Source organism: Sphaerodactylus townsendi, linkage group LG03 (genome assembly GCF_021028975.2).
Source record: "Sphaerodactylus townsendi isolate TG3544 linkage group LG03, MPM_Stown_v2.3, whole genome shotgun sequence".
NCBI lineage: Eukaryota > Metazoa > Chordata > Lepidosauria > Squamata > Sphaerodactylidae > Sphaerodactylus > Sphaerodactylus townsendi.
The window spans coordinates 73,605,483-73,618,034 of record NC_059427.1 but is presented as its reverse complement, the minus strand read 5'-3'; the positions used below and the strand labels follow the sequence as shown (position 1 = coordinate 73,618,034).

The 12,552-nt window shown below is 45.4% G+C and overlaps 1 protein-coding gene across 1 annotated transcript in view; it reads right to left on the bottom strand.

The window, feature by feature from the left end:
- The window catches only part of SNCB (synuclein beta), a 33,621-nt gene extending 21,076 nt beyond the window's left edge, over nt 1-12,545 (bottom strand). Inside the window, exons 1-2 of the mRNA XM_048488059.1 lie at nt 12,357-12,545; nt 11,218-11,352 (exon numbers count right to left, since the gene is read on the bottom strand). Of these exons, the coding sequence (XP_048344016.1) occupies nt 11,218-11,338 (121 nt within the window). The 5' untranslated portion in view covers nt 11,339-11,352; nt 12,357-12,545. The remainder of the gene's footprint in view (nt 1-11,217; nt 11,353-12,356) is intronic.
- Between the last annotated feature and the right edge of the window lie 7 nt (nt 12,546-12,552).

Below are 12,552 nucleotides of genomic sequence, written 5' to 3'. Positions count from 1 at the left end.
TTCCTGCTCTTGGCTCTTGCTTGGGGGTTTTGCTCATAATAACATGTGTTCCTTTGCAGGCCCTTGTGGAGCTGGTAACAGCCTTTTGGCTCCTGGAAATGCAGCCAACACCAAGGCATACAGCCCTCCCAGCAGGGAATTCCATAAGCAGCTAGGGGAGAGTGGTTCAGAGAGTGCAGTACGTGATGGCTGCAGGCTGCTGTCAGAGCCATTACTGTAAGTCATCTCTCAGGCAGCTTAATCGGCTATGATCTGATTTTCTTTCACAAGTCCCATGGGGACATATCAAGCTAGGCATGCATCACACCTCAAGAATCACAAACCTGACTGCTGGAAGTAGGGAAAGGCAGCCCACCAGAGGCTCTGCCCATTGCCTCCTTTAAACGATGCGTAGCTGGCAATTTCACTGAAAAAGCTAACCAGTCCTCAGCAGAGAGACAACCTTTTAATTCCATAGAGGGCAGTGGGTTCAGAAGGGTGTCACTCTGTAAATCCTTTCTGGGAAAGAGCATTATCATGTTGACTGCCCAAAGGCCAGGCTGCAATCAGGACTTTCACACCTTCAGCCTCCCAGAGGGGGTAATCTGATAGTTGTAAACATCCTCTGCTCCAACCATCCTCTGGACACCTTTAAGCATCTGTCCTTTGGGCATACCTTACTCCTTAGACCTTGGCCAAGTTCAGCATGTTTTTCTTATGGCACATATGGGATAATGCACAAGCTGGAATAGCGGAGATCAAGCATCAAAATCAGCACAGTATTCGTATCCCCTCCGTACTCCATAGTGCTGTCTCATCCTGGAGAACCAAGAGAGACCCATAAAAGAGATAAGAGGAGCTAGTGACCAGGCGGGACAAGGGCCCAAAAAGGTTTACACCGTTTGTCAGTCATGCCTTTGTTGAGCAGTGGAAAAGTTGCAGAATAGAATATTGGCTTCATTTCAAAAAGTGTCTAGACCTTATGTTTGTGAAGATTAGGTAGGCAATGCCTGAGGAACTCTCAGAAGCCAGAGAAGCTACTGAATAATGCTTACAGCAATCAAGGAGCAAGGTTTCAGTTTCCCATGCAAGCTCCTTGGGGTTTTTCCCCTTTATACTCTTTTTCACTGAAAGATTAAAGTACAGTTTTATATTCATCTGCCTCATGCTGGACCTTCTTTGTTGTAGAATGCTCCGCTTGGGTTCCAATGCTTACTAAGTTCTGCTCCCCACCCCCTCTGTTCGACTTTTGCTGTCCCTCCTTCTTCTATAACAGGCTGGACAAGGGGAGTTGCCTGGCTCTGCTGCAGTTTGGGGCTGGCTGTAGGTACATTCAGCCATCTGTGGCCATCTGTGCAATCCCGCTCATCCTCCTGACATCAATACCAGGGAAGATTCTGGAGTAGATCATGAAACAGACGGTCTACCAGCACTCAGAAGGGAATACTGTGATCACAAAAAGTCAGCATAGGTTTCTGAAAAACAAGTCACGCCAAACTAATCTTATCTCTCTTTTTTTGATACAGTGACAAGCTTGGTAGATGAAAGGAATGTTGTGGACATAGCATACCTTGATTTTAGTAAAGCTTTTGACAAGGTGCCATATTCTTGCAAGTAAGCTAGTGAAATGTGGACTAGACAATGCTACTATTAGATGGATTTCTAATTGGTTGACTGGCCGAACTCAAGGAGTGTTCATCAATGGCTCATCTTCATCCTGGAGAGAAGTAACTACTGGGGTGCCCCAGGGTTCCATCCTGGGCCCAGTGCTATTCAATATTTTTTATCAACGACTTGGATGATGGAACAGAGGGCATGCTAATCAAATTCGTAGATGACACCAAATTAGCCAATACCATAGGGGACTGAGTCAAAATTCAAAATGACCTGGAAAGATTAGAGAGCTGGGCCAAAACAAACAAAATGAATTCCAACAGAGATAAATGTAAGATTCTACACTTAGGCAGAAAAAATGAAATGCACAGATATAGGATGGGTGATACCTGGCTTGACAACACTACATATGAAAGGGATCTGGGAGTCTTAGACCACAAACTGAACATGAGTCAGCATTGTGATGCGGCAACCAAGAAAACCCATGCAATTCTGGGCTGTATCAATAGGATAATAGTGTCTAGATCGAGGGATGTAATAGTATCTCTCTATTCTGCATTGTTTAGACCTCACCTGGAATATTGTGTACAGTTTTGGGCACCACAATTCAAGAAGGATATTGACAAGCTGGAATGGGTGCAGAGGAAGGCAACCAAAATCGTAAAAGGACTGGAATCCATGCTGTACAAGGAGAGTCTTAGGGAGCTGGGTATGTTTAGTTTGGTGAAGATTAAGAGGTGACACAACATCATGTTTAGATATTTGAAGGGATGTCATGTTGGTGAGGGAGCAAGCTTGTTTTCTGCTGCTCCGGAGACTAGGACCAGGAGTAATGCGTTCAAGGTGATGAAAAAGAGATTTCACCTAAATGTCAGGAAAAACTTCCTGACAGTAAGGGCTGTTCAGCAGTGGAATGCACTACCTTGGATTGTGGTGGAGTCTCCTTCTTTGTAGGTTTTTAAACAGAGGCTGGATGACTATCTGTCAGGAGTGCTTTGATTATGTGTTCCTGCATTGCAGCAGGTTGGACTTGGTGGCCCTTGGGGTCTCTTCCAAATCTATGATTCTGCCCCCCACCACCTTGCCCCACCTTGCCACTACTTCCCACCTCATCGGCAAGGCAGCCTAAAGATTCTTCCTCCTGGTGGGTTCCTGCTCCCTGCACCCGCTGACCCTCACTGCTGCCGCTGCCTCCTACCTCATGGGTGAGGAGGCCTAAAGATTCCTCCCCCAGCCCCCAGGTTCCTGTTCCCCCAGCCCACCAAGAGACGTTTAAATATGCACAGAATAATGGTTTTGGGACTATTTTCTAATGCGTAAGCATACTATTTCCTCTTCTGCCACACCATGACTGATCACATTTTAATCTTTCATCGGAAAAGAGTATAGCTGAGGTAAAATGTGTTATGAAAAAATGAAACTACTAATTTGCATGATTTATAGAGGTTGAAGCCAGTTTATCTTGTCGCAGCACTGGGGGTACTTTGGTGCAAAATTCTATTTGCTTTTTTTCTTAAAAGCTCTGGATGAAATTTCCCTGTGGGTTTTTTCTCCTTCTGTAAAATGGGAATAGTAATAATAATCACCACATGGATACTGTTGCAGAAATAAAAAAGCAATGACGTAACAATGCTGAAACTTCTGAAGGCTGGGGGTGGGGGAGCAGCAGGAGGCTCATGAACTTGCTTTGTTCCTGTGATCCACCTGCCCAGTACTTGGATTGGCAACTGATGTTCAGGACTGCAGGAAGGGATCTTTGTTACCCACCATCTTCTAAATGAAGTAGATAATAACTGAACTTTGGGCATTAGGCTTTTGAAGCATAAGTATCATTGCTGCATCACAGGAATTGAGGCCACTGGGCCAATCCTGTGCAGCATGGAGAAAAGATCTGATGGTGGCCCTCTGCCAGTTGGATTGGCACATTTGCCGCTAGATTTTGAATTCACAGCATCTGTATGTAATGGTAATGTAGCCTTGCCTACGCTAAAATAACAGGAATTTATTCCTTAGGCTCAAGACGGGGACTGAAGCTGTTGTTCTCCTTTGAGCTTCTGTCCTGGTTTTCACCATGGTTCCCACTGTGAGTCTTCTACATGGCTACCCACCCTACAGTGCCAGCCCACTGTATCCACCCTACAGTGCCAGGAGTCCAGCTAGCGTCTGAGTGTCTTTCCTTGCTTCTTGTAGTTTTCCTGCCCAGCAGCTCCCAAGAGCTCTTTTTACATTATTTACAAGCTTTGGTTCATAAGGGTAACCGAGTCATTATAACAGATCTCTTTAAGCGACTTGACTCGCTTCCTTGGGACATTCCAATTAAAACAGCAGCACTATATGACAGCAATGAAGTGCACAATCCAATTATTAAGTACGAAGAAAGTAGACATGCCCAGATTAGAATCCCAGAGGAATCTAGTTTTTATATATGTGTGTGTGTTTATATATATATATAGACACACAGAAAGCTCTAGCTAGCAGTCTGGTGGAAGGTACTGCAATGCCTGCCAATAAAACATGTCCAAGATACAAAATGACCAGAGTACTACGGTAATTAATGAGGAGGACTAGGCATTTCCAGCAGTCTGGATTGTTTGTTATGCTGGGCCTGTTCCAAAAACAATTTCAGTGAAGCCAAATGCAAGGTCATCCATCTAGGAACAAAGAATCTAGGGCATACCTAGGAAATGAGATGCTCCATCCTGGAAAGTAGTAGCTCTAGATGTGTTCAGAAGATCTTGATTCTGAATTAAATACTGACCAAGATAGGGTACCTGCTCCTCGGTTCATCTGCGCAGTCACTACTGTAGTTGAGAATCAACATTCCATCTCATCCAAAGAATTCTCTGCCTGGATAAGTTCATCCTATAATTCCCCTCACACAATCAGTGAAATTAAGGTGTAGAAAGGATGTCATTTCTCTTCTTAGCTGTACTACATATATGCAACCTTTTTTTTGTACTGAACACAAATGAGCTCCTGGCTTGCAGAAGAGTGGAGTTTTCTCCTGTAGACAAAAAACTATGCTTGTCTGTCAATTGGATTCCTCAGCCAAATGTAATTCAGTACACTTGAGACAGTAATAACAGAAGGAAACGTGCAGTGCTAAATGCGTTTACTTTGAAGGAACGCTCAGTAAGTCGAATGGCATTTACTTTCAGTTACATGGACACCAAATTACAGCCTTGGTTACATCTGTGAGAATTGTCAGACTAAATATCAGTTGTAGAATATGCAGCAAAAATAAAGCAAAACAGTGGACCGTACCACTTCAGCATGCAGGTAGGGGAGACCTTTCTTTAAAAAAGAAAATCTTCCCCCACATTAAGAAGCTCCTCATACACTCAACCTCTGTCCCTAGTGTGCTAATTTAGAATATTCATGGGATATATTTAATGTGAAACAGAACTCAAAAATACAGTTCATTTTTCTACCATCCCATTCTGCATAATGAGTGCAATGGGGGGTAAAGGCAATGCCACGAACTGGATGCACCTTCTTGGCCTACTCAGCTACTTCCCAGCCCAGCATGTACCATCTGTTCTACAGATAAAGCAGACAGACATCCTCACACACGGTCATATGTGTGTGCAGCTTCAGGGTTGGCTCCAGGCAATGGTGGGGGCAGAACAAGATGCCGTTCAGTGCCTCCCCATTAAGAACACTGGTTCCCTTAAGTGTGTGTACACACACACACACACACACACACACACACACACACACACACACTCTCTCTCTCTCTCTCCAACAGAAAAGAGCAGAACACAACAACCTTTTCACCCTTCTGTAATCTGTCAGCACCTGCAAGGTTAAAAGGGGTCTGAGTCATGCCGTGCTCTATGCCCCTGTGCCCTAGAGGGGACAATCTCCCTTTGCTGGTGGAAACTGATGAGAACAATGACAATTCTCTGTGGTCTTCTTGTTGCTGATGCAAGTGGCAGATCAGTGCAGTAGCAAGCAAAGGGATACCACATGGCAGGTTTCCCTGCAATTTTCCTACCCCACTTACCAGCACTACTAGGGATGGCTTTGGGGTTAGTATTTTTTTTAAAAAAAATCAGTACCACACTGCCATAGCTATGCATCAATTACTTTAAAAACAAAGATCCACAGGAGGGGAAATCGCGACCATGAAGCAACAGAAGTGGCTTCAAATTGGAAAAGAGACTGGGAAAGAACCAGACTCTCCTGTCTATCCCAGCTCAGCTGTAATCTTTCAAAAAACATAACACAGTAAAGCAGATTTTGGAAAGATTGTAGTAAAGTCTGTGATATTTCTGAGTCTCAAATCAAGTAACCTCTGGTTACAATCCCAAACATGGTAGAAGGGGGGAAGAGCGGGGGGGGGGGGGAAATCAACCATCTTAAAACTATATGCTGTCTTGGAATTCACACCCTCCAAATACCCTATATACTCTCAAAAGAGACTATTCCACAAATTGAAAATGTAGGGACTACACTATTAGAGCTAGTGATTCTGACCATATGAGCTACACGTCCATAATGGGTGGGACCACACTGACAAGGCACTCTCCCTGTACTTAATACTTCCTCCATCATTCCTTCTTCTAATAAATAGCAGAGCTTCCTAACATACACAACAGGAAGAATGCATGCCAGGAGTCTGTCAGGCCATGGCTGCAGTACCAAACTACTTGAGCGGAATTTAAATATCTCAGATTCTTTTCTCTTTTTTTAATAGAAAGGTTCTAGCCCACCTGGTCGCAGAGGGAAAAAAATGTGACAGACATATTTTGCTAGAAATAGAAAAAACGGAAAGGGTATCCAGTGTTCATACGACGTGACATCTTTAGTTAGCACATCCATCAGCTACTACCTGTGACTCTCCCATCAACATCTCTCTGTTCTTTCAAATCATATTATTTTCCCCATTATTTGGAATATGTTGCAACTCCAATCTCTATGGGAAAAAACATGAATAATAAAGCAATTCTATGAAGAAAAAAACCTCTCACTCCACCAAATGTCATGTAATTATGTAAGCTGTGCGAAATTAACAAACTAAAGTCACTTGTCTAAATTTGCATAATCTATTCTGGCCACAGAATCTTAGTTCTCAGTTGGGAAAATTGGATTAAAAGGATGGCAGCTACCTGGAGCCCCAGCTACTCCCAGTAGGGCATGATATAAAGAAACAGGGACCAACACAGTGTACAGGAGCTTTCAGAAGAAGGGTGCTTGAAGGGGGGAAAAAAGGTACAGTTTGTGTCTGGAGGTCTCTTTAACAGTGCAAACTAGAAGGCATCTGCCTCTGCCAACAGGAAGTGCTGTTTATATGACTTTAATTAAGGGGTTTCTAATTTCATTAGTAAGTCTTCCCAAACGCAGGAGGATTGATGTTCCTTTCTACAGTAAAATAACCAAGAACTTGGAAAAAACTACAGTTGCAGAAAAAAAGTGAGAAGCTGGTAGACAGAATGAAAGGATGGAGTATGAAGAAGAGGTAGAGATGGACGGGATCAGCAGAAGATGAAGACAGAATTTGACACACGGATAAAAACGAAAGGTCACATTTCTACGTTGCCCTCATAGGAAGCAGAGCTAAAGCGAGGAAAGTGCCTTCTCCACTGTTTAGCCAGGAAGAGAGAGAAGGTTTAGCCAGGGGAGGAACAGGCAACAGAAAGCCTGCCCAGAGGACATTCAGTCAGGGGGCATTTACCCCCTGGGAACACTCGATGTGAAGGAAAAGATATACAGGATGCTTTTTTAAATGCAGCAATACCCTCACTTCATGTGAGCATCACATGGGTGAAACCTACTGTTCTCATTCTCAGAACGCCTTTGTTTACCAAAGACAATATGGCTGCTTGTGGAATAGGAAGAATTCTGGGATAAGTCCAACCCCCTGCTCACGAAGAATGGTCCTCCAGAGAGAAAATATATATTGATATTCTGCACTGCTATTTAATAAGCTTCCAAGGCAAACTAGATATATACATCAATACATTACAATGAATTGCTAAGAATAATATCCCTAAGAATAAAAAGACTGTAAATCACTAAGAACAGCAAAAAAGGCATCATAAATTAAAACACTGAGGTAATAGTCTTAACCTGGTGTCTAAAGTATAGAGAGAAGAGAGTCTCTGGGGAGAGCATTCGACAACCACCTTAGGCCTGAACCAGATGCTAAGTCATAACACCTGATCACCATGGGGACTTGCAGCCAGACTGCAGCTGTGAGTTTCCTGTAGAAACTCTATTCGGAAGCACCACAGGGTCCCAAGTAACATAGAATCGTACAGTTGGAAGAGACCACAGGGGTCATCAAGTCCAACCCCCTGCCATGCAGGAAAACACAAATCAAAGCACTCCTGACAGATGGCCATCCAGTCTCAGTTTAAAAACTTCCAAAGAAGGAGACTCCACCACACTCTGCAGGAGTATTCTACTGTCAAACAGTTCTAACCATTAGGAAGCTCTTCCTAATGTTTAGATGGAATCTCTTTTCCTGTACCTTGAACCCAGTACTCCTTGTCCTAGTCCCTGGAGAAGCAGAAAGCAAGCTTGTTCCATCTTCTACATGACATCCCTTAAATATTTAAACATGGCTGTCATGTCACCTTTAACTTTCTCTTCTCCAGACTAAACATACTAGCTCCCTAACCCACTCCTCATAGTGCATGGAATCCAGATGAAGAATGTACCATGAGAAGGAGCTTCAGCTTCTCCCCTACACCATTTTTCTGATCTGAAATGGTCAAGGGTGGCACTACTGGCCCTATTGGTGGGCGGGGGGGGGCAGTTGTATGTGCACTGTGGGCTGCACACACAGCCCTTCAACAAGACAAATCATGCTTCCAAAGGGGTAAGGGGGATGATGTTTGCCAGTTCCCCCTCCCATTGTAGACCCCTATTTGGTCTCCTCTGTTGTCCCTGAGAATCAACTGGGCTCTGGGTTGCTACAAGAGCGGAAAGCGGGAAAGCCCCACTCTGTGAAATGATACTGTGGCATGTAAGCCTTTAACTTCAGCAGCCACACGCCTAACATCTGAGAATGGGGGCATTTTAGAAAGGAGCTCTGAGCACAATTTCAAATCAGCAGGCAGATACACATGGGTGCACACAGTCTTTCACAGACCCTGATCCCAAGCAGTCCAGGGCTTCTGTTCTTAATGCATGTGTGAACAGTACAGAAGTTACTAATTTCCACCTCAATAACTTCTAAAAAGGTAAAGGCAGTCTCCTGTGCAAGCACCGGGTCATAACTGACTCAAGGGGTGATGTCACATCACGTTTACTAGGCTAACCAGGTTTACAGGGTGGCTTGCCATTGCCTTCCCCTGTCGTCCACCCATTACCCCCAGCAAGCTGGAACTCATTTTACCAACCTTGGAAGGACAGTTGGCAGAGTCAACCTTGAGCCTCAACCTGAAACTGACTTTTGTCGAGATCAAACTCAGGTCATCAGCTGAGCTGTTAACTGCAGTACTGCAGCTGACCCCTCTGTGCCACGGGGCTCCTTCAATAACATCTAAAGAAGTCTATAATTGTGCTTTTGTGAAACCTTAGTTTATGGCTGGAGCTACTCACTGAATCTAAAGAAGTGTGCTCTGAGTCATGACAGGCCATGCTAGAATAAATGTTCCTAATGTATAAGAGCCGCTGGACTTCTGTTTGGTTTGGAGATCTAGGAAGGTTCACAACAGTCTAAAAATCTCACGGATGGTTTTGGATAAGCAGGGAACCTGGGGCAAACAATCCCTGAATACATACAGAGTTCAAATCAGGCTTCTTCTCTGGGCTCCAATGTCTGCACTGAAGGAAGATCAAGCCAAGCTTAGGAGTCAGGAACAGAAGCAAGGAAGGGACAGGAGCAGAACAGCATGTTGGAGTCTGATCAAAATGTCAGTTATCATCCACATCTCGCCCTGTTTATTGATAACTTTTGCACATTCCCCAGTTTTTCATCAAAAAAAAGCCTGAATTGCATGAACATGGTGAAATTAAGCCAGAACTCTTCCTCCTTTCTGGCCTTTGCTTTCTTCTTCCTCCATGATCACAGCCTCCTGTTTTCCAGTTGCACACTTACACCATGGCACCCATGCTCTTACAATGCCTTGTGCATTTTTGTCTGCTAATTTATTTTAACAGAACTGAATTTCCAATCTGAATCTAGCAGTTTCACAATCCCATCATGGATGCCTGCTGTTTCATTTCCAGGGCAAAATGTACCACACTTATCATGATGCAACTGTATTAATTCAGTAACAAAATTTTGTGCTTACAATTCTAGGAGGAGTGACCATTCCCGCACAGGAAACTTAAGAAGATTAGTACGGGAGAAAGGGAAATGAAATGACAGATGACAATAGGGCTGGTGAGAAGATGACAGATGAATTCCTGGGAGGAGGAGCTCAGCTTGCATGTGTCTCTGTCCTGATTGGAAGGAGTGGTGTGACTGGAGGACATCTCTGGCTTTCCCCAACAGATTTGTGTGTGTGTTAGCAAATCTGTAAAAACCGAAGCAGCTCCTGAATGCAGAGAAGACATCTATGAATATTCATCCACTGAACTGTCATGCTGAAATGGACAAAATCAGCCAGCAGAGAACCAGCCCCTTCCCTTTTGCTTAGAATGGAACTATAAGGTTGCACACCATTTTGACCCTAGCAGAAGGACCTCTGAACGCCAGCCTAGAGTGCTGTGTTATGGAGCTTGTGCATACAGGCAGCAACTGGGAGTTGAAGATAATGCCTATGGAAGACATTAAGTCAATGGCCAGTGCTATGTTACTGTATGTAAAGGAAAAGAGACAGACAGATGTCAAGGGTGCCTGGTTAAGCTATTCTTTAAAGAATATGTACAGGCTAAGTTTTTCATTAGGAAAAATGGGACCATTCATTGGCTAGATTCATTTAGGTTGATGAACAGTTACATCATATTCGGGCATGTGCATGCTATTTCTAAACTAGGGATTCAATGAAAAAATATATATAATTTAATCAATGTTGGACACCCCCCACCCCCATTCCCCCAAGGAACCAGTAAAGTCAGCAATTTGTGTAGCAAATAAAGCACTCTAAGCAGTGAGTCTGAATTCCAACCTAAGTTTTCAAAAATCCTGGGTGTATTCCACCAGTATCACAGACACTCAGCCTGTATATGGGAATGTAATTCACTCTTGGATAAGGAGAACTATGGTTCTCAATCATCTGATCACAGCACATTATGTACAATAAATACTGTGTGGTACTAACTAAACAAACAAACAAACGGCAAGGTCCCCACAGATCAGCTTGAGACGATGAAACCTACCACGTGTGAAGAGCCATCTTTGGCATGCGGCCCCCATTACACTCCCATCCAAGAGGGGTGAGAGAGAAAGAAAATGACTTATAAAGGTTGCCTCAGACTCCATTTTCCTGTGCACTGTGCTCCACCACTGCCCTAGAACTCCTTAACCAGAAAAAGAGGGAAACAGGAGAAAGAAGCTAACTTACCAATTCAGAAGGACTCCTTAAAATGTGCCAAACTCCCCCCTCCCCATGGAAGCTTGATCCCCTCTCCCTTTTCTTCTCTACATGATATATTCCCCTTTGATTTTCCTCAAAAGGGGGCACAGCCTGTGGGGAAGCTCTGCAGTTGCGCCTGCAGCTGTCTTACCCATATACAGTACACCTTCCTTGGTCTTCTCCGCTGCCACTGCTACCCCTTCCTTGGTCTTCTCTGCTGCAGCAACCACCCCTTCCTTCGCTTTGGACAAGCCCTTCATAAACACATCCATTCCGGCACTGAGGTCTGTGTGAAGAGAAGAGACAGAGCAAGATGGCTTCAGCAGAGGGCTCTGCTGATTCCTACAAGGATATGGTCACATTGCTTGGGGTGGGGGGTGGGGAGGAGGTGAACCTGGCTTTGGAGAAATGAGGAAAGACTGGACTGGCGGCTGGCACAGCACTCCCCTAGGCTGGTATCCAGAGCGAGAAGAATATGTGGCCCATTTTGTTCAGCTCCAGGCAACACTGTGCTGCAGACTTGGCTCCCCTGCTGCCAGATTGTGCTTGGAGAGACAGGAGCCGTGGCTCTCCAAAGGTAAGAGAAGCAGCCACATGGATGCCGCCAAGTCCTGCTTGCTGCTGTGGAAAGGGCACCCTTGTGCCCCAGACTCAACAAGTCTAGTGGCAGCTGCTACTGCTGCAAAGGCTGCCCCTCCCCAGCGGCCATCACCCTGGCCTACCTTGCCTGACCTAACATTCTGCCATGGCACAAACAGCTGCCCCCTTCCTATTCATTATCATGGTGGAGGGGATGGGGGAGAGACTGAAACCACATCTCTCAATACCCATCTAGAAAGCCACGACTGGTTTCCCTATATGTAAGAAAGATACGGGGATTGAACCAGGATCAAGGCAACCAAGAGAAGGGTGACTCCGTGTCCTTGAAACCCGAGAAGGAAGGGGGGGGGGGAGGGCTGGTGAGGCTGCTCGCTCTGTAAATTATTGGGGAAGGTACCAAGAGGATGCAACCTCTCCTATCTTCATCAGCATCTCAATTCAGAGCCAAGCTTGACAGGTATAAAAAGAGACACCCCCCCCCTCCCTTGCAAAAGAGATACCTCAGCCACGCGTCGCCAGCCCACCAACGGGTGTGTGAGTTTCACCTTCAGGGCGACGCTGTGACCCCCCGCCCTGGCCAATCCATGGAAGATCTCGCCGATCTCGTGCTCTCCCCCCTGCACCTGCAATTTCCCCTTCCCTCCCAACAGATGGAGGGAGCCCTGCCGAGCCGCCGCCGCCGCCACTCACCTGTGATCGGCAATAGCTCTGGACTCGGGTGCGTCTCCGCCGGAGGGTTCAGATCATTCCGGGCTGGGGCGGGCGGCGGCGGCAGCAGCAGTGGCGGAGCGGTACAGCGGGGCAGTCAGGGCAGCTCTGCCATGGAGCAGCTCCGGGAGGAGCAAGAGCGAGGAGCGGAGACGCCGATGCCCTCGCCTTGCTGCTG